The 25921-nt window shown below is 37.9% G+C and overlaps 1 protein-coding gene across 2 annotated transcripts; it reads right to left on the reverse strand.

Moving 5' to 3' along the window:
* Window positions 1-774: 774 nt before the first annotated feature.
* LOC105059140 (myosin-8) lies at window positions 775-25588 on the reverse strand. Of its 2 annotated transcripts, XM_010942361.4 has the most exons (39): window positions 25053-25588; window positions 24420-24548; window positions 24000-24143; window positions 23570-23715; window positions 23329-23485; window positions 23140-23198; window positions 22873-23032; window positions 20273-20422; window positions 20015-20151; window positions 19774-19920; window positions 19527-19628; window positions 18647-18704; window positions 18441-18542; window positions 17435-17472; window positions 17184-17310; window positions 16908-17078; window positions 16691-16822; window positions 16472-16581; window positions 16327-16387; window positions 15106-15283; window positions 14751-14956; window positions 14209-14328; window positions 13714-13812; window positions 12483-12695; window positions 12109-12248; window positions 11810-11933; window positions 11689-11721; window positions 11481-11564; window positions 11199-11369; window positions 8359-8514; window positions 8054-8236; window positions 7169-7291; window positions 6740-6810; window positions 6554-6653; window positions 6423-6479; window positions 2189-2245; window positions 1966-2046; window positions 1546-1628; window positions 775-1373 (listed from the first exon to the last, which is right to left on the reverse strand). In XM_010942361.4, exons 1-39 carry the CDS (start codon window positions 25053-25055, stop codon window positions 1262-1264), a joined length of 4524 nt encoding a protein of 1507 aa, XP_010940663.1. In that variant the 5' UTR covers window positions 25056-25588; the 3' UTR covers window positions 775-1261. The 2 variants fall into 2 exon arrangements, with proteins under 2 accessions (XP_010940663.1, XP_073106123.1); XM_073250022.1 differs by lacking the exon at window positions 25053-25588 and having other exon boundaries at window positions 776-1373; window positions 24000-24166; window positions 24420-24549.
* Between the last annotated feature and the right edge of the window lie 333 nt (window positions 25589-25921).

The raw sequence follows: 25921 nt of genomic DNA on the forward strand, positions 1-25921 counted from the left end.
ACTAGCGATGGGCGACTAGAAGAGAAACAAATGGATGCAATCACAACTTTATTTTAATTCACTGCTTCGATATGACACCCTTGTTGATAGAAGGCCAGCTTCGATATGGCTCCTCCTTTACACACACTTGTTAAACAAAAACTCTCCAGATGCTCAGCTTCTGAGTTAGAGAGAGAGAAATAGGAGTGCATCAACTGAAAGCATGAATGTATCTTTAAGTTCCACAAAATATGTAAGTGAATCTGCTATCAGTTACAATCAATCACACGCATCATATACCATTTACCAATATTAGCTAATAGTTACAATCAGTATAACGCCATCCTGCTATGCCCACTTTACAGTGGGCAACTGATCAGACCAGTGCCTAATGCATGGCATTAAAAACTACAGTATAGCAGTTTCCTAATGTTTCCCACAGTTACAAATGGAAATATGAACAATGCAGAATTGTCCAACAAGGGCCTCATCACTCACCAGCAGAAGGAATGTCTTATTTACCAAAATTTTTACAAAGATTTCACGTATCTGCAGTCTAAACATCAACCTGCATAATACCAATATGTAAAGTGTAAACACAAGCATTAAGGCGAAGTTCTTTCGAGGACCTCTTTATAGGTATTTGTCCAAGCTCCAGTACCACTTGCATGAGGAAATTAGTAAAGATAAAAGACGTGGGAGTAGCCAGCTTAATGTGGAGCAGAATGGGAAAATTGCTGATTACCCACAATCAATTCTTTCTTTGGTCAATCTCAATTCCAACCATACGTATCATGAAGCGGGAAAAAAAGCAATCCTTTAATTTCACCCCGTAGAGAAATCAAGCACAAATTGGCCCCGCTGTCTATAGATTTTTTTAAAAAAAAAGAACAATAATTTCCTATAAATTTTTGTTTTCATAATCTGTTGCTTTACATTTACCCAATGCTTTACACAATGTAAAGGGATCATTAGGACATTCTCCTCCCACAACACCCTATATTTGATTGACTCAAAGCTGTATCTTGCCTAGAAAAGAATGCTTCCTCACTTGTAAAAAACAAACTCTCTATGGGAAGGCTGAAACCCATCCCAACCCCATTAGCTGCCCCTAGAAAGAATTTTACCCATCCAATCCAAAAATATTAATTTTATACACCCAGCAGGGAAGGGAAAAATACAAACGGTGAGAAAATGAATGAATTTACATCATTTGGAGAGAAGCAAGACTCTGCCTTAAGGAGATGACTGGGAAGGCAAAAATACTCAAGGTTCCATGGCCTCACTTTAAAAATTCGAAGGCTGGATTCTCGAGAAGCTCCTCTGCTGGTTTGACATCTGAGAAGTCCTTTTCTTTTAGAGAACTTGAAATGTCATCAACAGAGAACGGAATGCTGCACCAGGAAACAGGAAGACTACTGATCAAATTTTATCCAATTTATAGGTTTTTAGGCCAACGTACATGTTTATAGATTTTTACACAATAATATTATAAAAAACACTGTATGCTGGAAAGACTCCTCTGTTACACAATAATATGACAGATAAAATTTTTGTTCCTGCTACCTGGAGTTATCATCCAGCAAGAAGGAACTGCTATCTGCATCATTAGAATCCTCAGTCATTAAAACCCGCATGCTAGAAAGAACCTGTATTAAGACATGATGAAGGAGCCACTAGTTATTTTTCCTGAAATAAACTCCTTAGGTGCACTATTTTATAAATATGGTCAATTAGCTTATACAAATTCAACATGAAATGGCAGTACCAGTCATCAGCAGTGACTTATTTTTCAGTTCATAAAAGTTATTATGCATTTTGATTGGTTGGCCAGCATAAAGTGGGTTACAACATCCAAAACAAGAAGGTGCATATAAAGTCAGCAGAGCAATGAATGTGCATGGAAATTGAGACTTCATGATTCCTTGAACACTTGGGAAGGATGAACATATTGCACAAGACAGATGATTAATTGTTTGAACTTACACTAGAAGAAACACTTTGTGTGTCGTACTTGTCGTCCCAATACTGTGTGCATATCCGGTAAAGCTGTTGAACGCTAAGGATCTGTGGAAAGAAATAATCAGCATGTACATGTGAACCATGTGACACAGGCAGAATGGTGCACACAAACATGAAACAGTGCTCAAGCAGATGGAAAGCGAGCGAGCAAGCAAGAGAGAGAGAGAGAGAGAGCAGGTGTTGTTACCGGACAGAGGTCATTGATGATCTCATCGTAGGAAATCCTATACTTCTGAAATATTACCTGCAAACAGAAAGCAGATACATCAGGTAATGAGAGAAACAGTAAAGGATGAATTTCATCCGATATCTTAATCCTACTTAATTACCTAGTCCAGTAATCCTGAGAACACTTGAAAAAACAAAACTTTGATTTGATGTTTCTTAAACAACTGTTGCTTATGGCATATTGTTAACTTGACTAGCAAGAGTTTGAAACTATAGCTTGTGACATACTACCAGTTCCACTAAAGCTGAGAAAAGATTCTACCCATTATACATGGATTTGTACATATGTGACCATAAAGCCTCAAACCTTTAGAATGGTTTTGCCAGCCACATTACACCGTTCATGGTTAGCTACAACACTATGCAAGAGACAACTGCAAAACTCCACAAACCTAGAACTGATGCCATTAATGCTACTTAATGATTGCCTTGGACAGAAAAATAGGGCAACAAGCTTCCGGATTTCTCTTCTGGATGTTCTCTGTAAAAGGATGTTCCAATCATTTCTACAAATGTGAAGTTGCCAAGATGGACTGCTGAATAAAGCAACAACATTACAATCTTCAGAAATAACGTATAAACATCAGATTTTTATCCAGTGAAAAAAGTTCAACAAGGTTTAAGAGTACACTTTAGGTTTGTACATTTTAGGTTTGAGGGTAAAAAGTGGAAATCCTCCAATCATGGTTGATCCTAGATTGGAATTAGAAACCCGGCATATTTATGTGTGTTGCACACCATTTTCACCAATCCTATATTTTTTAGAGCAACAAGTGTGCTAACTTGAGTTATCATGCAACTTTTTTCTAGAAACAATTTCTTTGGCCTCCCAAGTACACCATCATGACCACTAGTATTGTTTAATACAAAACTAAAGGAAAAAACATTAACAAAAAAACTTGATGCCAAAAATTTGATGCCCCAACTTATCGATTAAATTCTTTTATGTAGGCAATATGCAGCAGGGTACATGCTGCAAAGTTAATTAAATAGATACAGAGGGCAAGTAAATAGACATAGAGAGCTTGCTTATTCCGTGATGCATTTATGCACCTGCTTTTGGAAAGATTGTTGCATGTGTTGCATACATCAATGGAGATAACAAGCAGGTGCTACCAAAGTAGGATACACCATATTTTAGATTACATCTTATGTTGGAGGAAGAACAAGATTTTTTATAGAATCAACAAGAAATAGTACAACTATGGTTTCAAAAAACAGAATGACAAAAACACCAGAAGACAAATCTCCAGACCAAGCCTAAAGGCCGAACAAAGCTATTTGGTAAAGTCTGGGTTCTCTATCCTTCACATTCTGGTTCTATTTATAGTTTCCAGTCATCGGAATTTTAGGTGATTGTGATCCCTTAATATAGATGATTGCGATCCCATGATATTGCTCTTCCTTATTTGGTTGAGTCCACTTTTCTTCTTTTAGGTGATTGTGGTCTCTTAATATAGGTGATTGCGATCCCATGATATTGTTCTTCCTTATTTGGTTGAGTCCACTTTCCTTCTGCGGGTATACACCATGAATATCTGCTGCCCTTGATTGACTGAATTGATTTCCTCATTTGCAGCCTAATGGCCTCTATTTGATTGAACTTGATTGATTCCCTGACTTGTGGGTGTAACAATTATACCCGCTGGATGAAAATTCGCCTTGTCCTCAAGGCTGAAGTCTGGGAACTGGAAATGGAAATCATCTCTGTCCATCCAAATCGATTCGTCCAAGCTGGATCTCTTGTGGAGCCGTGGCCGTCGGTTCCCCATCCTTGGCTTCCAGTGCCTTAAAATCAGCCAAGCTAATGCTGTCTCTATTTGCTGCTGCAATTAAAGTCCGGAGCTCTCGGTTTGGGCACTCATGCAGGGGCGAGTAGGGCTAATGACAATGAAAGCAGAGACTCTTGTGGCAAAGCTCGATGTATTCTTAGTTGCTGAGTCGCCTAGTGCCTCAGTGCCGAGGAGGCGGAGCAAGCTGAGATTTGTGGTCGCTTCAGTCTGCCGCCGGTAGCTCACGATCTGCGGCTCGAGTTGATGGCCTCGAGGTACTGTTGGACTGGGTAGCGCGCGGTGCTGAGAGTGATGACCAAATCGAGGTCGCAGATGAGGTGGGCGACCAATGCAAGACCAGCGCGAAGCTAACACCCGACTTTGCTGGCGGTTGGCGACTGTCAGAGCTTCCATCGGCAAATCGCAATTCCGTCTTGAGACAGCGGCCCAGCTCCATAGCCTAATCGAGATCTCTTGGATTGTGGGTGCGGAGCCTCACTCGAATAGCCTATGTCAATCCATTCAAAAAGAAATCCAGACAATATTGCTTATTTAAATCAAGGACTTGGGTTACCAATTCAATGAATGCAAAGATGTACATCTCGACTGTGGAGGTTTGTCGAAGTGCCGCCAGTCACTCGAAGGGATTATCCATGTGTCTTCTGTCGTATCGCTAGATAAGCTCGACGATTAACATTCTCCATGTCAACTATGGTTTTCTTTGCCAGAGCCAGCGAAACCAGTGAAGGGCGTGGCCCTCCATGCTTATCATGGCGAGGGTGACTTTCTGATTTTCTTTTGTCTGATTCACCTCAAAAAAAATTTCTGCCCTTGCGATCTAGCCGATTGGGTCCGATCCGTCGAAGGTGGGAATTTCAATTTTTTGAGGCAGAGAAGTCGCATCAGAAAAGAAACCAGAGGAATTAGAGACAGTTACCTTCGGTGGTGCAGTGGGAGTATGGACCGAGAGGGGAGATACTGGGTCTGGTTCATCTGCAACAATTGCCTTGCTTTTAACAGAGGCAGCAAGGCTGGCCATGTGGCGTCTAAGCATGCAAAATGCTCATCGAATTTTTTGTCCATTGTCTTGCAGATTTCAGTGTGTTGATTCTCCAATTTCGCCTTGAGTGCTGCGACCATTCTCTCCAACGATTCAACCTTGGACTCCATTTGGGTTCGTGGCATGAACAGGAAAAAAATGAAGGCCGACAGTGTCGAACTAATTTGTTGGAGGACGAACGGAATCTTTTATAGAATCAATAAGAAACAGTACAACTATGGTTTCAAAAAATAGAATGACAAGAACACCAGGAGACAAATCTTCGGACCAAGCCTAAAGGCCGAACAAAGCTATTTGATAAAGTCTTGGTTCTCTGTCCTTCACATTCTAGTTCTATTTATAATCTCCAGTCGTCGGAATTTTAGGTGATTGCGATCCCATGATATTGTTCTTCCTTATTTGGTTGAGTCCACTTTCCTTCTTTTAGGTGATTGTGATCCCTTAATATAGGTGATTGCGATCCCATGATATTATTCTTTCTTATTTGGTTAAGTCCACTTTCCTTCTGCCCTTGATTGACTGAATTGATTTCCTCCTTTGCAGCCTGATAGCCTCTACTTGATTGAGCTTGATCGATTCCTTGACTTGTGGGTGTAACATCTTACAATCTCTAACAGAAATTCTTTTACTAACTAGACAATTTATTGATATAAAAAATAAAAATAAAAAATGTAACTGATATAATAAATGGTAGCTTTATGATCATATCAGTCAATTTTTTTAGGAGTCATTGCTTGGTAGAATGGTAAAAGGTTTGGGCTATAAGCAATTGAGCTAGTTCAAGTCCTGGGGCAGCCACGTTGGTGCAAAAAGAATGCCAAAGGTTAGGTTTGTCCTCAGTTTGCCCCTCCTAAGACCCCAGATTGCTGGGACCATACCTTTTTTATATAATCATGGTAGTTTTAGATAAGGTTTTGAATCTTATGAGACGGCACTATCCCAGTTTCTCCATGGAATGAGATGCACCATCATCTCGCCCCATCCTGATACTTAGGACAAAAGATATCCCGATCGGAATGCCGGGATAATGATGGGACGGTTTTGTCCCGACACATGAGATGGTACGCCATCTTGTTGTCCCATGGGACATCCCACCGGGACCCAACTCCTTGATTTTAGGTAAAGTTAGGACACCAATAGAGCAGTTTCGTTGTAGTAGTGGTGCCCGATAATGCAAGTTCCAGGCCACACCTTGCTACAGAAAAGAAATCAGAACTTACATCTGTAATTCTGTATATATTTTATCGAGATATACAAGATGATCCCAGTTACACAGGTAAGATCTGTTATGACCTACAATTCCAAATAAATTTTTAAAATTGATATTCTATGATGCTTCAGATGGTAATAAAATGACATACCAAGAAACCCACAGCTTGTCTGATGTGCTTAAGTTCATCCCAAGATGATCCAGCATACTGAAAGGTGAGAAATTGTCAGAAATTCCAAGCAACCAAAAGTCATTCAGTAATTGTAAGTCAGAGATGATTACCTCGGATTTTGCTTGTGCACACCATAACTCCAGATCAGCCAAACCAGCCTTTACATACTCTCCATTGCTGAAGGAGCAACACTCCCGACGAAGGAGTAGGCTACAGAGTAGCAACAGAAAAACAAAACAATAACAAATATTGCCTCCACATAGATGAAACGATGACAAATCAAAACAATCACTGACCTGTTGAAAAGTTGTCCATTGATGAATGAGAAAATCTGAGTAAACATCTTTTGAATTAGAATTGAGGGCACCTGGAAAACCACCATGTCAATTTCAAGTCTTGTTGTCAACAAATGGTGCAATTTTACTAAGGTTGCAAATCTACTAAGGCCGTTAACGGGACAGGCTGACCAAGTTGCCAAAAGGCCACGCCTGGAAAAAGGGGCTCTGATTTCTGGGACCCAAAACCCTGAAGAAACCCAACAAGCTGGGCCCTGGCTCAGCATTCTGTACAAAACAGATGGGTTCAGATTTGAGCCTAGCACAGACTCAAAAAAATCCATCCTCAGCATGCCTAAGATTTTGTTCCCAGGCTGATGTCAGGCTTAGGCCTGGGCTAGTACATTAGCACCCTTAACAATTACTTAAAAATTTACCTAGTAAACTTACATAGTTTTCTTGCAATGTTTGCAGAAGGTTATTGAGGCAATCAATGATGCTCTGCCAGTGGTCGCTCTGAGTTTGACTCCCAAATGAACGCCCTGAGACCCGCAGGGTTCTTGTTCTTGGTGCCTTAGTTTTCAACATCAATTAAATTAGCAATTGAGATATGAAAGTAAGGTCACAAATATTCTGCTAAACTGAATTGTGCTTACATATATAACAAAAGCAGCAATTTTTGTTGGATAAATTTATATATAACAAAATCTACAAGAGTTGAATTCTAAAACTAAGTGGTGTTCCATGGTGCAAAGTACATGATGAGTAATCAAGTCAGAGAACTCACACTGTTTATTATGGCCTATAATATCTAAAATGCCAAGACAAAAAAAACTGTTATGGGAACATCCTACCATGCCAGGAGTTGTCATAAAATGTATAGTGAGCAATAACATGACAATAACTTCAGCTGATTGTGTTCCAAAGGATGCAAAGCCCTTTATTGTCCTAACATGTTCAATATGTATAGGTCATGATCAAGGATGCTCCTTGTCAATTTATACGGACAATATATGGACCAACATGCATTTTGGGACACTACCTCTGCAACAGGATGGATGATCCTATTGTTAAGGTCACAGCTGAACCCTTAAAAACTAAATACTTCAAGCAGCTGCACATTTATAATGTGGAACATAATCAGCATGCCAACTATAACAGAATCATCAAGAGAAAACTCAATAACTGAAGCTTCAAAACAACAATTAACTCCAATAAACTAATCAAGATATTGTTCAGTTTGACAAACTATTTATGAAAGGAACCATGTAGCAGGAGTTTAGCCTTTACAGGTAGGCAGTATTGTTAATGGAAGCAAAACACTATGCAGAATACCTGAATACATGATGAAAGCAACGAAGACAAGTCTTTTTTCACGTTATCACGGACAATTCCATATATCTTCTCTACGTAAGCTGTGAGCTGTTGCTTGAAAAGCAAGGCAGGATACTTCGCCTCAACTTGACGCACAACAACATTCAGTTCATCCACAGAAAGATTTGCAGAAGAATGAAATCTCTAGAACATACAGCAATACGAGAGATTATATTTTTGCATCCAAGATGAAGCATAAATGCAATGGTCATGGACATCCAAGAAAATGAAACTTCGTAAAGAAGAAAATCATAATTATCACATACTTGAGTCATCCTCCCAAACAATGACGTTGGAGGAGGGGGTTTACGATGCTGAGCAGTCCCAGCTGCACCAGCAGCCTTAAGACTCCGTTGTAGTAGGAATAACAAACTAGATGCATTTGATAACCAATAAGCAAGATGGTCATTGTTCTCCTCATTCTACATCACAGATTTCATCACAATGAGCTGACAATGGTAAAAATTAAAGATGTTGGTATCACAAGCAAATACCAAAATAATAACCATAGATAGTATCAAGATAAAGTTTGTTGACTGAGATCCTCCTTACAAGTTATATGGTTTTTTTTTTTTTATAATCATAAACAGCATCCAGAGACAACAGAGGCAACAGACAAAAGAAAAGCAAAAGAAAAACACTGACTGATCACTTGACTCTTTCAAACTAGTCGATGAAAAACTAATTGAACACCAGAGGATCATGCCTACAGATTTATTTTTTTAAGATATTTTTTGGAGATAAGATGAAAACTCCAAAAAAGAAAGAACGATGGCTGGATGGCAGCAAAAAGAAATATAGCCCTATGAATTTCATTGTAGAACCAACGATTTTGAATAAACAATGAAATACATGCCACGAATTCTATATGAGTTGTGACATAATACTTTCAATGTCATGAAACTGGTCCATATTTTATTCTAAAGCACACTCATACAAATACTCACAACTTGTAGATCACACATATGACTAATGTAGTATATCTGAGTTCGCAATAAGTAGAGTTAATAATATGCTTAAACAACAAGAAGCCACCACCAAAGGCTCAAGACGGTTGATCCTGCATAGGTGACACAAAGGACCAACTTGACAACAATGATCAATAGCACTTCAAATAAGTTGACAAAAATCCATTTTTTAATTAAACAGAAAACTATCATACACAATACATGACATTCGCAACACCAAAAATTGGAAGTAATGAAATATTTCACTGCAACACCGCATAATGAGGTTGATATGAAAACAAAATTAGCACACATTAATTTACTTCTATGGAAACTCTATTTCGCCTTATGGAGTGCAATAATCCTTTGGTAAATCTTGCCGACTACAACATATGCGAAATCCAACCCAACATGCTATGAAGCCTTGCACCCAGTTATTAAGCAGCTTTATATCCTTCATCAACATCATCAGTCACTCCATTAACAGCTACATCTATTCTCACTGCAAGATTATCCAAATTCTCAAAATCTCTATCCATGATACCTTAGATCCTTTCCCTTCTCTGTTTACCTTTACATACAAATCTAGAACCCTCTTATAAAATGAGGGTGCCTCAAGTCAAGTCACGTGCTCATATCATCAGCAAGTTCTCCAGTGTCTTCAATTACTGCAACTTATATGATTGTTCCAATGGCCACATTTGTTCGAGTAGCAAAGGATAATGAGAATGGAATCATAAATCATAAGACAAATAAAAAATGTCTTAATTTTGATGCATTTAAATTCCTAGTTTATTTTCTGCATAACAGCATTTGAAGCCTAAGAAACCCCAGTAACATCTGACAACTTGACTTCTTAAACAGGTCTGACAGGTATATCTCTCAAAAACATTAAAAAAGATTATCAAGTATTTATCACTTGAGAACATAATATATATGATATGCAATATATATGATATGCAATCAATCAATCAATCTATCTATCTATCTAATCTATCTAATCTATCTATCAATCAATCAATCTATCTATCTATCTAATCAATCTAATCTATCTATCTATCTAATCTATCTATCCATCTAATCAATCTATCCATCTATCCATCTAATCGATCTACTCGATCCTATCTATCCATCTATCCATCTACCTAATTATATATATATAATTAGGTTCTATCTAATTATATATATATAATTAGGTACAGCATGGATCATATGAAAAGAAAGTCTTGAAGAGGGGCTAGAAATATCACAATAATATTGTGAATTTTTTGGCAAGCCATTTGAGTTTTTAAGAACAAAATGGGATTATTTCTGCAGGCAGAAGTGACAGATAGCAATTTAGTTAACTCTGATTCAGAAATTTCATTTTTTCATAGTGAATACCATTTCAAAAACTATAAGATGAAGTGATAAAACTTAAGTCATCATTAAAGCTACAGAAGCAATATACAATCTAGTTGTCCATAAGCAAGCAGGGATGGCAATCAGCATGCCAGGTCAGGTTGGCTTATATAAGAGTAACAAGGGCCTATGGGCCTTGCCCAAAGCCGACCTGCAGTCAACCCGCCTGACCCACGATCAACCTGCTGACCCATTTAATTAGTTTAGACTCATTTAATTTTGAGCTTTTATCAAATGAATAGACTATCTATTTTTCACACTTTCATGGATCGTTTGTACTATAAAGTATCTCAAAAACATTTTTAATTACATCAAATAATCAAAAATATGTTTTTACAATTAACAGCAAAACATATTAACAAAACACACAGTACAAACCACAAACGCTCATCCATCTATATTTTTGTTAAATTAAGCGCCACTACATCAATATCTAATGGCCCATATCACTCACTACACAACTAATAGATGCATACAGACATACCCAACGTGTAACCCCCATTACCTGATGGATTGAGCCACTGACTCACTATATGCATATAATACCAATCATTACAGATGTAACCCCCATGACCTAATGGATTGGGGGGTCTTGACCTGAACCCTACCCAACGTGTGAACCCAATGGGTCAGCGTAAATGGGTTGGGATCAAGGCTGCCACCCCTATATGCAAGTATGAATTGATCAGCTGAGATGTGGTCCCATCAGTTAATAATAACAGAATAAACAATTGATTAACATATAAACAACAAATTACCTCAATTGCAGAACCAACCATCTGAATAAGACGATCAAAGACGCTAGTCTTTTCTGCTTCAAAAGATTTCCAGTGGAGGAGGCATTTGTATATGGTAAGCGCGGCAACTGGTTTTCCTTGACTGAACCCAATATGTCTGCTGACACAGTTGATGAGAGCATCAACAAATTCCTGCACAAAGAAGATCTCGGTCAAACTAAATCAATAAAATCACCCACAACCACTACACAAATGGATAACTGATCGATTTCAGTCTGACACTCTGTAGGCAATTGCACATACATGCTGCCTCTCTATACAAGATCTCCTCAACTTAGGATCACTGTTTGCATAATCCTTAATAACTGGAGGTGCACTTTGAGGTTCCTGCAAAATAAATAAATAAATAAATAAAAATAAAATATTCTTATGATGGAGAACTTAAATATAATTATGTTCACAAGAAAAAACAGAAGATGATTCCAAAAAGCAAAACACAATGGGGCACAACCTTAGGCTCTTCATGGTGACCATTCTCCAAATTCTGCAATGATAGAAACCAAGAGGAATAAGAAGCATAACTAAATTATCTAAAGAAATCAATGAAGCATTTTTCTACAGCATGCTGGTACATGTTTTGTTGGAGTTGCTGGACTTGACAAATGTTCAGACATGCGTTTTACAGGTGCATTCAACAAGGTCTGCTGTCGGAGAATTTGATCCTCGGACTCCATGTTCGATAGTTTTTCCTGAAGACTGTTATAAAAGCATAATTATTTGCCATTAGATAGTTTTTTCCTGAGTCAAAGAAGAAAACAAGCTAACAAGCTAAACATATAACAATATCCAAATCAAAAGAATAGCATAGGCAACAATTCATAGAGAAGAGGTATTCATGCATCTGGAAACTAAGGTGAAAAAACAAAAGAACCTTTCCATTGCATTGTTCAGGTTAGCTATTTTTGACTCGGCCTCGATTGCCTTCTTTAGCCTTTCCTCACTGATTCTGCTTGTTTCTTCATACTTCTTCTCAGTTTCATCAATCTTCTTCTCAAGAGAACTCACCAAGGCCTACATATAGTCAAGAAGTGTCCAGTGCATAATTTCCAACTACAAACACTTGCAATTTGATGTGTGTGAGAGAGAGTGATAGAGAGAAGAGTAAAATAAATGAAGATCTAGCCATCCACAACCTGTTCTCTTAAATGATTGCATTTATAATCGAAAAAGCATCATCCCAGGATATCCTCAAAAGTGGAAAAAAAGCTAACCCTTAAAGGAGAACATGTACCTATTGGGGCTCACCTTAAGCTTCTCATTTTCCTCTCTAAGCTTATCCATCAAACTTGTATCAAGAATTGGGACCTCTTTAATGACAGGAACTTCCTTGGCAGCCTTTTTGGCAGTTTCACGCTCCTTTATCAGCAAAGCTTTTGTTTCATTAAATTGTTGCTGCATCTCCTGCAATTCAGCTTGCAACTTTGCATTTTCCTGTCTTTTTGCTTCCTCCATGTCAGCCTACAAACAAAAAGAAATGCATCAATCATCTTGATGAGTTAAGAATACAAAAGAGCACTACATGCGGAAAGTACTCAGATACACAAAATTGACTCACAATACCCAATGAGAATCCCAACCAACCAACCAACAATAAGAGCAGACAGAGCCCAACTATTTGGAAGGCATCTATCTCAGGACACTATTATCAAGTCCATGGATTTTGTATTTAGGAAAAAAAGAGTAAATCTCACATAATTGTAAGTGTCAAGAAATCATCTAGAGAGGCAAGCAGGCCAGGCCCAAGCAGAGAATATCCAAACTTTGGAATGGAATCAGCCCAAACAATGTAGAACTCAGCTCACTTGCTGGCCCATCTGAATCTCTAAAATCACTCCCCAAGGCAAGAATGAAGAATCTATATTTAATTATGCCTAAGTAATTTTAGGCAACCATTCAGCTTGTTTGATCATTTTCTATCTAATAACTGTTTGCTATGCAGGACAGTTATGGAAACAATACAATTCCTAATATTTTCCTTCCAAGATTTGGCCATATTCCAATTTGCTCTTTCAATAGTGTTCAGAAAGATACGAGCATCACAAGCTATCTAGAACTGGCTATGGCTTCCAACAACATTTCAATCTAGACTTTGCAAAATATGCAAAGAATAAATAACATATACATAAACGTACAAAGAACAGATTTTTCTCTTAGATTCACCTCTTCCAAAAAAATGATAAATACATACAATCCTTATTTTTTTCATTTTTCTCATTTTTCAGAAACAAAAAGATGTGAAAAAAAATTATTATGCAAATTAAATTATCAAGCCATGGCTCAGAAAATAAAATTTAGAGACAGTGTACATCACATGCCATCAACTAGACCAACTCAGCTACCATTTCTCATAACCAATTCCGCAGATGGTACTTGAGACTTTCAGATAAAAACCATTTCAGCGAAATAAACTCTAGAACTGTAGACAATAAACAGATGAAATTATTAAGCAAAGAGGATGACTGGTTCAAGCATTTACCCTCATGCGTCTCTCAAGCTGTAGCCGCAATGTAAGTTCCTCAACTTGTTTCTCCAACTTATTTTTGGCAGCTTGGAGAGCACCGGTTTCCTTTGCCGCCTGATGATAAAGACAAGAAGATTAAGCAACCTAATACACGAGGTTAAGGCTTAATCCTAGCAATATATCATTCCATTGCCTCTTAGCAGGAGGGGGAAAAAAACTATCATATTACAACTTACCATCTAAACATGATAAGCTTTATTATTGCAGGCAGGTGATCATAATTTCACTCATGTCAAGAAAAAAGAAAAGAAGAAATAAGAAAAGAAAGAATGACATGCCAAAGTCAAAGTGATTATACTCTGCATACAAAATCCAGAGTTGCATACTTCCAGAAGCCCATGTCTCCCATCATTATTACATACTCAAAGAAAGTTATTGAGCCCTTAGTAAAAAATAAACACACTAAATGCTCTTTAGAAGAAGCAGCAAGATTAATGAAAGGAAGCTTACCATTTTAAGCTTTCGTAGCTCTCTTCTAGCAAGTCTTGCTCTCCAAGCACATTGAGTAGCAATTGCAGCTTTTTTTAACCTTGAATAACGTAAGCGTGCCAAGTATTGGCGGCATTGACTCTTAGAGTAGAAATATGATTAAGGTAAAAAGTAAGAGTTAGTCTTGTAATCTTCTTTAATGACAGAAAATTAAATTAGAATCCTAATAGAGAGAAACTGAAGCATCCACTAGAATGTGTGTGCTACATAAACTCAAGAGAGAGATAAGGAATAGTGTAGGCATCGAGAGAATAAAGTATCGAGGCAGAATGTATCAATTTGCAGTTCTAGCCCCAATCCATTTGAAAAATAATTTCATAAGCAATCAGCATGAAAGCCAAAATATAAACATCATAATGGTCTCTTCTTCTCCTCACATGTTCATTACAGTGTATAGAAAATGTGCATGTGCATATTGTTTGTGCTCATGGAAGAGTTATGGCAGCAAAATCCTCGGGGTTCCTATGAATGTATTGCCATTGATCCATTACTTCCTGGTTTACCTGAATGGTAATTGCAGCCCTTATCTGCTGCCTGAAATGAAGTTCCTTACGAGCAGCCATCCCACGTAAACCAGCTTGAATCATAATAGATGCAGAAGACAACATTTTGTAAGCTTTTCTTGCAAGATGCATGCGGAAACATGTCTGGATCCTTCGAGAAGCAGCTTGTCTTCGCATGGCTTCATAAAGTTGCCTTGCAAGTTGTCCTTCAAGAAGAATCGAAAGAAATTGCATCGGATTAAAATAAATCGTGAATATATGGATGAGCAAAAAGCACTGTCATTGAAGACAGTAAAAACCAGTCAGTTTTGAATAACATCAACATTATTAAACATGCATCTCCAGTATACATTACCTCTGCATATGGCTTGAATCTGTACAGCTGATTTTCGCGATAAAATGAAATTTTTATGAGCCAAGTACGATCGAACTTTCCTCTGAATTATGTTAGCAGATCTTCCTAACACTTCATTCCTACGAGCATCAAGTTCAGCCATCTGACCAGCCCGAAGAAACACCTTTGTTTTCCCTATCTGGAATTATGAACTTAATAAGAAAGATAATCTTGCCATCACATGAAGCAAGATATTCCAACATGCATACACACACACACATGAAAAACATTACCAATACAAGTATAAAAGAATATGACAGTTGCAAAGTTTATATATATAACTAAAATAATTTTTTAACATAGTGATCAGATTTTTCTATAGACCCACTAGTAATTAAGCTTGCAGGAAAATAGAACTTTCAATTAATTTAGAAGACTGGATCTTATGCTGACTAATTTCACCTAAAAAATATAACTTTCTTACATCGGTTTATAAATTGCCAAACTTTGATAAACTTCTTTCAAAGAAATTAAGTAAAAGAACATCTATTGTGAAAATATGGGCATGAGAAAGTAAAGTGCCTCTTGGCTGTCACCTTCATTCTCTAAAAGATAACTGAACTAGTTGTGAAATCAACTAGAAGTGAAATCTTAACAACCAACGCAATCTTATCTTCTTGTATTTTTTACTTCTAGTAATCCCCTTAATAGAAAGAGCACAAACATCATATCAAGCAGATGCTAACCCAAGTGGAGAGAGAGGGAGGAATGAGCACCACATTTCAAACACAAGAAGGGATCCTTGGGGGTGTGTGTGTGTACGAGAGACGGGGACAAAAAGTGTGAGGATAAAGAAGGCTCAGGTCACCATATCAGGGGCTGTAGGCCACAAATCAAGTTTAGAGCTCAGAGTCCAGAAACTGATAATCTGCTACACCCAAGCAATTCCACAGAGCAACTAATATCTCCTTATTTGGCTGTCATGTAATGCTTGGGTCTTGGGAGTTAAGGCTGCATTACACATTCTTGCTTTCTCCTACACATGGTATCTAGAATCTCCTTTATTTTTAATATAACTGGTTGCAATATTCTTTGTCAATATGGATGGCATTTTAGTTGAAATTATGTTTGACAAATAATTGGGATGGTTCTCAAAATTCCAGAACTGTTGACTACTTGTAGAAGGGAAAAAGGGAAAAAAAAATGCAGTTTAATTGCATTTTAGATTTTTGTCATAAGTACCTGATAACCTTTGAGATCCACCTTTTCTAGTAACCTCTTTGAAGCAGTGGCCTCATCACAACTGCCATAAGGAAAATTAAATAAAAATGTGAGACCAAGCAAATCTAAAAAATGTTTAATGAAACTTTGCTTAGAAATACTCTACCTCCCACCCAAAACATCTGGTGCAAGAATGCCAAAACGATCTATGAACTCATAAAATGACCGCCTGGTTGGATACCCAGCACAGCTTATCCTAATTGCTTCCATCACTCCCTAAGGCAGAAGGTGATATATCATACTACAGCTGTTAGAATTTGAAATAAATGCAGTACAACAACAACTACATGTCAACAACAGCTATAAAGCCAATAGAAATCCTTACCCCACACCTAAGCTGCTGCAGAACATTATTATTCTCGAAAATTGCTGGCTTCAGAAGATTATTTGGTTTAACACAGCGAATATAGTGTGGCTCAGTGGCGCTCAGAGTTTCTAGCAGAGCTTGCAGTTGTTGCTGCAGAGTTACAGGAGATCTCATCCATCAAACCATGAACAATGCAGGATATAATGCATGCTCAATTAAGAGATTTTTGTTGTACCTTAAACCTTGAGCCTATTGATGAGAACTTTGAAGATTTGGATGAATCCTCAGAAAAAGGTGGAAATAGGCCTGAGACAAAAGAACATTTAGAAACATTCAATAATGCCTGATGCTCAGCAACAACATAATCCTTGTTCTTATCCAAGAACAACTCTGTCTGATATGTGACCTGAATAATGAAAAGAGACTTTCTTTAATTTTTATTTTTTGTACAAGTAATGCTTGTGTAAGAAAATATCGAATATGGAAGAAAACATGAACAAGAGGTACTCACATCACCAGCATAGTGGGAAATGGTGAAATCTGAGGGTGATAATTTTGGCTTGCTGAAGCGCTTGTGGTTTTTAAAAGACTGATACAGCTTCTGAGCAAATGTTTCATGTGTTGACCTTGGCAACATACTGCACAAAGAAAGAACTCAGCCCTCTCACCATCTCACTCAATCAAAGGTTGCTGGAACCTAAATCTACACTCTCCTAATTAGAACAGCAAAAGACAAGATAGTTGTGATGTTATGCCACATACCAAGCCTCATCCAGAAGAGCAATGATGCCACCTGGTTTCTGGAAGCCAATGGTGAAATGTTAGTACAAGCAAACCTCAAAAACATCATATGCTTAAAATATCAAATAATGTATTCGCACTACATATACAAAATTCATGGTAATTGAAACTGTGAACCTAGGACTCTTGAAGCATTCATAGTTGGTGCTATTGAAACCTAACAGGTGCTCAAACTTACAAAAATGACATAGCATTAACTAACTTTAAGGAAATATTGTTTTAAAATTTGGAACACTTTTATCTAACTTTTCACAAATTAAAATATTTTTAAGGGAATGAAAAACTGCAGAGTTAAATTCAATTTGGCAATTTCAGATAAGGAGAATTGACAACAATATTATTAGGAATCCTTGTTGAAGGCAACTGCTCTTTTGAGTAAACCAATTCTCCACCATTACATTTCATAAGTTCAAAGACAGACCCAGTCCACTCCAAATCTAAAAAATAAACCATCCAAAAATCAGATCCATGGTTCAAAACTTGGTTTTGTTTCCAGTTTCAGCCAGACCAAATACATTTCATATGCAGCAATTTCAGTAGTTTCTGTACAGGTTTCACTTATGGGGGAAAAAGAATAAAATGAAAAAGAAAATGGGTATAGATAATAAATTAGAAATCATTTTGAAGTATATTATATGTTTTGGGAACACAAACATATGTTTTATTTGTTTCCAAAGAAAATCAATACTTCATATATGAAGAAAAATGTTGAAGAATTACATTTACTGTGTGATTTAATACTTCACCATTTGATTGCAGGCTAATAGTTTGACAGACAATCTAAAATTTGGATATATTAGCTGTAAGATGGCCAAAACTTACATCAATGTAATTACTTTCATTTTTCTATGGATAAGACCCAATGTTCAAAATCTCAAAATTCATAAGACGGATGGTTTCCACCAGACATGCATATTCCATCTCATTTTCTATCTACTATTTCTAACAAAAAGTAGTTAAGATAAACCTTTTCAATGAGATCAAGAACATCCTGATTATCGACGAACTCAATATAACTCCAATTGATTTCTTCTTTTGTATATTCTTCCTGCTCCATTTTGAAAACATGCTGTATGAAACCAAACAATGAGTCAGAAAAACCTTTTTATGAAGTCGAATAACAATTGTAATCACATAGTAGATAAGTTGGGATGCGATTAGTTTCTGTCGCACCTGATTAAAATGTTGCTGCAGTTTTTCATTTGTCAGATTGATACAGAACTGCTCAAAGCTGCAAAGAACAAACATAGAAGCATCTAAGCACTGCAACTATACATACGACAATATCAACAATTAGAATGTGAGACCAGTTCATGTAAAAAGGATATATTAGCAGCAATAAATGGCACACTTCTGTATGAAAATCAAATCATACAAGCCCAAAAAAATGAGAAGCTCAGGACATTACAATTTCCAAGGAAGCAACTAAACAGTTTCCAGAGACAATAAGCTACAAGGCTATGGTATACACCAAAATATACAATTTATCTTTAATGGCTCAGGAAAAAAAAGGGTCATGTACAGTTTTGAAGCCTGCCAAAGTCAAATTCCTTGTGAATTATAAATCCATATTCAAATGTCGCAAACTAGTCTGTCCAAATATTCCAAGCCAAATGCTCATAGACAATCACACATGCCTCTCCATGTCTGAAAGCAGAAAGTATAAACAATTCCCAGCTTGCCTCACAAGATATTCCTCAAGTCTTCCAACATTTGTTTGATTTCCTTTCGTCATAGAAGACTCTCAGTAAGGTCTATTGGAATTTCCTAGATAGTTCCTTTTCTAAAAGAAAAGTTGCAAAAAAAGAAAGAAAAAGTTTAAATGGTGCTTCATCAAACTCAAAATATTGCCAACTAAGAATCCAAAAATACACTAACTTCAACAAAGGCATTTTTCTATATATACCATGAAGTGTTAAGAATCATTTAATCCACCAAATAACATCAATATACCGAAGAAATCAGAAGAAGCCTGTGTGGAAGAATCTAGGCAGTTCACAGCAAGATGTTGGCACATTTTAATGACAAACACAAAAGCATACCAGTTAAGCACCTGTTTGTCTTGAAACTTTCAAAGCCATATATATCTAGCACTCCAATTAAATTCTTAGAATTGGGATCTTGACCAATTGAGTTGTTGATCTTATTCACAAGCCTGCAATTGAAAATATAGATGTTCTCACCAAGGCAATTTGACAGAAATTTCAGAAATCATAATTGAACAAGATTTGTAACTCGCTAAAGGGAGAGTGGGGGAAAAAACATTAAAAAGTTCATTAAAAAAATGCATGGATGCTTACCAATCAAACAACCGTGAATACACAATCTTTGCCAAGGCATCTCGACTAAGAGCTGCAGCTTCTGGATCAAGACATTTTATTATGTTTTCATCGCGGGTTACAATAACACGCTTACATAAAGAATCCTCTAGGGCATGTGCATCACACCTATAGAAGTTCCATTAAGGTTTTCTTCAGAATATGTGCATCCAATACGACCTCAGAGAGTTTTTTTTTTTTTTTTCTAGGAAATGGTGCTTACATAAAAAGCTCAGCAGCAGTTCTTAAATGGAACCACGACTTTTCATCTTTCGGCTCTGATGAATCTGTTTCTTTTCCCTCTGCAAATTCAATATTTCCTAAGTGGAGAATTGCAGCCACAACACGGAATATTGCATCCTGAATGAAGGAAAGTCACATCACAAAAAAGGTAGAGGCTGCAGGTAGCTCAAATAAACAAGGATAAAAGCCAACAGAGATCTGCTTCACTGAAGTCAGTGGAAAATTAAAAAAATTCTACCTGTTCATCAGAATTGATTCCAATAATATCCATCGCTTTTCTAGTTTCCAGGTATTCCTTGGAATCATCTATGCCATCAAGCTCGAAGCAGTTGGTCTGGTTAAGATAATGAAATGTCCTAGGATTTCCCAATTTATATCTCTTAACGTCCTGAGAAGCAATGCATATGTGTTAATAGTTTAACTAGATGATTTAGCCCTTTATAGTAAGTAAAAAGGAGTTTGCAAAAGTTCGAGGTTACAAGTAACAAGTAAAAATAACACAAGTCTAACTTAAAAGTAAAAACAGTAACACACATATAGGCTGCCCATCTAATTGCATTTTGTTATAGATAATGTGGATGGTGGACTAGCCTGCTTGAGCAACCTTACATATGGATCATCCTTAGAAGAAATTGACAAGCAAATTAGGTTCAAAAGGATGTGTTCTGATAATTGTGTCACTTCATTTGCTGGTTCTATTACTTCCAGCAAGGTTCGCTGAATCAGCACCAAAGGGCACACCGGTTGGCAACCGGCTTGGCACGATGAGGATCAATAGCATGCCATTCCAGAGTGTACCAAAAATAAGGTGAGGGAAAAAAGAAGTGGAGAGAGAGAGAGGGGAAGCGTGGGAAGGGCCCTCTTAACCCAAAGTTGGGAGTGGGAGGGAGCAAGTAGCACCAGCCATTGAAGCACTCCAAACCATTGCGAGCATCAAGGATGGGGAGTGGAGGCCACTGATCGAGTTTTTTTTTTTCTTTCTTTTTCTTTCTTTTCCTTTTTTTTTTTTTTTCACCTATTATCTGATTATTCTTCATCTTTTTTTGTTTCCACTAGAATTAAAGCAACCGGAATGATCGTTTATACCTTCTCCCTTTATCAGAGACATGTTCCCAACCCCCCCCTCTCTCTCTCTCTCTCTGAAGTTTTCTTCTGCTGGTCAGATAGCAAAAGCTAGCAAACAGGGTACTCTCCTGCACATGTTCTATGATTTCCGAATTGAGTGATTGGGTAACTGTATCCTGCCTTTTTGCCTTTTCAATGCACTAAGTTACTCCCATATAGATTAAAGAGTAACAGACCTCCCATCTTCAGATACATCACCCCAAAACACAGCTTTGCTTCATCAGGCTTTCGCCCATTGCAGAACATTCCCCACTGCTGCCTTTCATAGATGGAGATGAATGATGGCATGGATGATGACATTAGATGGGTGACCCATGAGACCAACCAGTGCCTTCCATCAGCAAATAATTTGAAATATCAATTACTTTCTGCCAAAAAGTCTAGTATGTTGTAGTTATAAAGGTTGAGCCTAGAAATATCAACTAAATACTAGTTGATCAGCAAACCACAGCCTGCACTCTAGAAACAAACAATTGATATACATATATTGGGGCCAATACCCCAAATCTCAGAGTGCAGACCCACTGATTTAGGGTTTCTTAGCTCGTTGATTATGACTGACACCAACCCCTGCAGGTCACTAAATCTAGACCGAATATTTTCCCAACACCATCAAGTGTTTTATGCACATTATAGCTAGCCTCTGGCATATGGCCCCACCTTTCCCAAAACCTTGAATCAGAAGCATCAAGCTCAATTTATACCAGGTATCCAGACTTCAAACATGCTTTACATCCATGAGGCACATGGATCTCAGTTGCTATACAATAGTTAGTTATGTGCCACATGATCTAAGAATCAACACTATTTGCAAGGCCCAGATACTGAATATGTTACACATTTCCCAAGGCCCACATACCAAATACGTTACACGTCCCTCTGAAGGTCAAGTAGTGGTGTGAACCCTACAAGACCTTTATTGTCCTTAAAACTAGGAGTCTAAGATTCCAACCAAACTTATTAATCATAAGCATATGAATCATAAATCCACATTGCGTCTCCACTCTTGCCATTCAAGGATCTCAGTTTTGGGATGAAGAGTTCAGGCCTATGGACCTTACATAATCTAGTTGGTCTGAGACTCATGTATCAAATACATTACACGTCCCTCTGAAGGTCAAGTAGTGGTGTGAACCCTACAAGACCTTTATTGTCCCTAAAACTAGGAGTCTAAGATTCCGACCAAACTTATTAATCACAAGCATATGCATCATAAATCCACATTGCGTCTCCACTCTTCCCATTCAAGGATCTCAGTTTTGGGACGAAGAGTTCAGGCCTATGGACCTTACATAATCTAGATGGTCTGAAACTCATGTATCACGTCTAATACCAGTCCCTATTTAGGGTCATGGCCTTCAAAGATGATGAATGATCTCATATCCACTGCACAAATGAGCTTAGAGAGAAAGAATTTACATGACAATCTACAGAGTTGATATCCTGTGCCCTGACGCATGGCTTCCTTCTTTAAAAGGTATTTGATAAGTGCCATGTACAGATGCTACAAAGGCTGCCAATTCTATAGGCATTGCTACAACCAACCTTTGTTATGGTATATTTCATGGAGCATGCAATCTTCTCTCATTAACTTATATAATAATATAATATCTGAAACAAACATGAGTAAAACAAATATTGTATATGAATAAAACAAAAAAACATGAAAAATTTAAATCAATTAGAATTTGATAAACAACTAATAATCAATACCTCTGGTGGTGCAGCACAAAGCATGTAGAAACAGTGATAATTCCTCTCAGGATCAGATACTTGGCAGACACGAGATCTTTCAAGAAGGTAAGTTCTAATGGCAGCTCCTGAAATCCTCCCCCTCTGGTCAAACTGAATCTCAACAAACTTGCCAAAACGACTATGTACACAACAAGTGAATCAAGATAGACATCAAGCTACTTAAAACACACATGAAATGTAAATTTTACAAGAAAGGATTGAAAATCACGATAGTAATTTCCCCACCTTGAGTTATTATTTCTGACTGTCTTTGCATTGCCAAATGCCTCAAGAACAGGATTGGACTGCATAACAGGATTTGAGATATTCAAGAATAAAATGGTACAAAAGGCTTTTCAAATAAAAGAAACTCTTTAAACAGAACCAATGGACTTCCATACTCGGATACAAGACAAAATTCAACAACAATTTCACCTGAAGCACTTGTTTCTCCACTGTCCGACCTTCAGCTGCAGCTCTCCCTCCAATGTAAGCAAGATAACGCATAAGCATTTTGGTGCTTTCTGTTTTACCTGCTCCACTTTCTCCACTTACTAATATCGATTGGCTTAACCCCTCATTTCTCATCAGTCTGCATTCATGAAATACACTCTGTAATTGAAAAATGGAGGCACTTCAGAGCTTTAAGTATGTCAAACAGGAATTTCGTAAGTACCTGTATGCAGCATCTGCAACAGCAAAAGGATGGGGGGCCAGCTCACCAAAGGCTGCCCCTTTGTATTGTTCCATCATGTAGCTTTCATAGAGATGGGGCAGTTTTCGGAAAGGATTCACAGCAATCAATATACTTCCAGTGTAGGTCTGATTGTAAATTAGAACCATCAGCTATTGCCTACTTTCAGAAATGCCGAAAAAACAAAATGGGGAAGACCTGCCTAAAATAAACAATAAGCACTACTGCAAAAGCAACCATGTACTATACAAGAATATGTACCAGTGCATGTTATGCAAATCCATATAGGCATTACAAGTAAACAAACCCCCCCCCCCCCCCCCCGTCCCAAAAAAAAAAAAATGATGGAAAAGATCATTGGCAGGAACAATGATAGACTAGATCCATCCTACACCCTATGAAGTGCACTTACATAAATTTCATTGATGTCATATCTAGATCTTAGGTTCTGCAGAACCCCTGGTTCATGCAAATAAGCGAGTTTCGTCATGTCATCAACTCCACAAGGTGGTGCTTCAGGATCCTTAGGATGGGCACCAGAAGCCTTAACCGTGACCTGCAATAAAAGGAACCGAGTCTCTGTTTTGATTTCTATAAGCCAACAGAACCAGGAAATGATCATATGAAATAAATCAAAAGCATGGAAAAACTTTTGTGGATTAGTTACAAACATGAACAAGCATGTTACCAATAATAATAGCATGTGAAGCATCTCTCTAGCAAAGATGAAATGGCTAAAACAAACTAGGAGTGCGTGGACAGGCATAAAGCCTATCATTGATCTAAAGGCAGCGAAGTAAGCAACATAAAATAGTCAATAAAAAGTACTCACCATGTTCCCAGAAGTACAGCTGACCTTTATTTCATCACCACTAACCCCCAAGACTTCCCCATCTATCCAAGCCACATCAGGGTCCTCGACCCAAACCTGAGACCCTACTGCAATATTAACTGAAGTCGCCTGTCAAGCATAAGGTATTAAGAGGTTAGAACTATGGACAGTGTGTGTTTGTCTATGCAATGAAAAGCTCAGTGAAGTGCCATTAATCTGCCACAAAGCAAAAAAGTTATGTAGACATCCATAGACGAGTGATCACCCAAAGCATGAAAAAAGACAAAACGTCTGTGATATATGGAGCGGAATTTAATGCAAAAACCAATTGAACCCATCAAGATTAGATTTTTCAGCTGATTGATGACTCCCAACAGCCAATAGCTGATAATAAAGTCCTTAAAAAATTCTCCATTTGATTTTGAGCTAGCTACATCAATGTGAGCGTAAGTTTAACATGGAAACAGAGAAAGAGTGCCACATTTCAGATTTTTGCGGTTCAAACTCGTCAACACGATCAGAAAAACGAGCAGGAAACATAATAAACTATCCAGATGAACTAGAAGAAATCCAAGAATACCAAGAATCAACGAAAGTCAAGATTTAGCTATATCCAGTGCAGGGATTCCGTACCATTTCAGACCTCAGAGGCAAGAGATTCAACAAGCTCCTCGACACGCCACCTTCAAAGACTTTCCAAAACCCTTGCAAAGATCGAACAAAAAGAATCCAGGAAAAAGAACACCTTCTGCGATGATACTACGATTCCAGCTCCGCCTTGGATCCACCACTTCCTCTACATCTACAAAGAGCCGATTTTTATCTTCTCCTTCCACCGTATCCTGCTCTCCCTCCCTCTTCCTCTATCCCTTCACACCTATCGGCCGAGAACCGCTCCGGGTGCTCCAATGCCTAGGGCTAGACTCGGGCAAACAACTACCCCTCTCCCTCCCCTTCTCCTCCTTTTTCCGCTTCCCCTTCTTGGAGCCCGCAGGTGGCGTCGTCGAGAGCGAAGAAAGGATTCTTTGGAGGTAAGGAAGAGGAGAGACAAACCCCTTTTCCTTCTCCTTTCGCCTCCTCGATAGCCGTCGGAAAACCCCTTTCCGCCGCTCCGACCTCTCAATCTTTCTCCCCCTCTGGCTTTTGTTTCCTTTCCGGCCTTCGCTTTGCCTCCACGTGAAAGGAGAGAAACGTAAATGGAATTTAATATTTTAATTATGTTCGTTTTCCCTGTATACCCCTTGAGTTTCGTGAAATTGCGACGTGTGCCACGCCTGTTGCCATTTTGTCGGGCGACGGGGAGATGGCTGTCCCTCCTTTGGTCATCGTGGGGATGTACAAATAATTATGACAATAACACGTTTTTGACCCCCTGACGCGGTTCCAGATGTCTTTGGAAAGCGCCGCTGCGGTACTACCAAAAAAACTTAAACGTCGCACGTGTGATACATTTACTTGCATTAAATTAGAAAAATATTTTATTAAGGGCAATAATTCAATGA

This window comes from Elaeis guineensis, chromosome 16 (assembly GCF_000442705.2).
Source record: "Elaeis guineensis isolate ETL-2024a chromosome 16, EG11, whole genome shotgun sequence".
NCBI lineage: Eukaryota > Viridiplantae > Streptophyta > Magnoliopsida > Arecales > Arecaceae > Elaeis > Elaeis guineensis.

What these genes read in the sequence shown, in the direction of transcription:
- LOC105059140 (XM_010942361.4), bottom strand. An exon ending in TGCAGCAACATTTTAATCAG is followed by an intron (nt 18,543 to 18,646) that starts GTGCGACAGAAA and finishes GGTTTCATACAG; the next exon opens with CATGTTTTCAAAATGGAGCA. An exon ending in CACAAAGTGTTTCTTCTAGT is followed by an intron (nt 1,629 to 1,965) that starts GTAAGTTCAAAC and finishes GTCTTAATACAG; the next exon opens with GTTCTTTCTAGCATGCGGGT.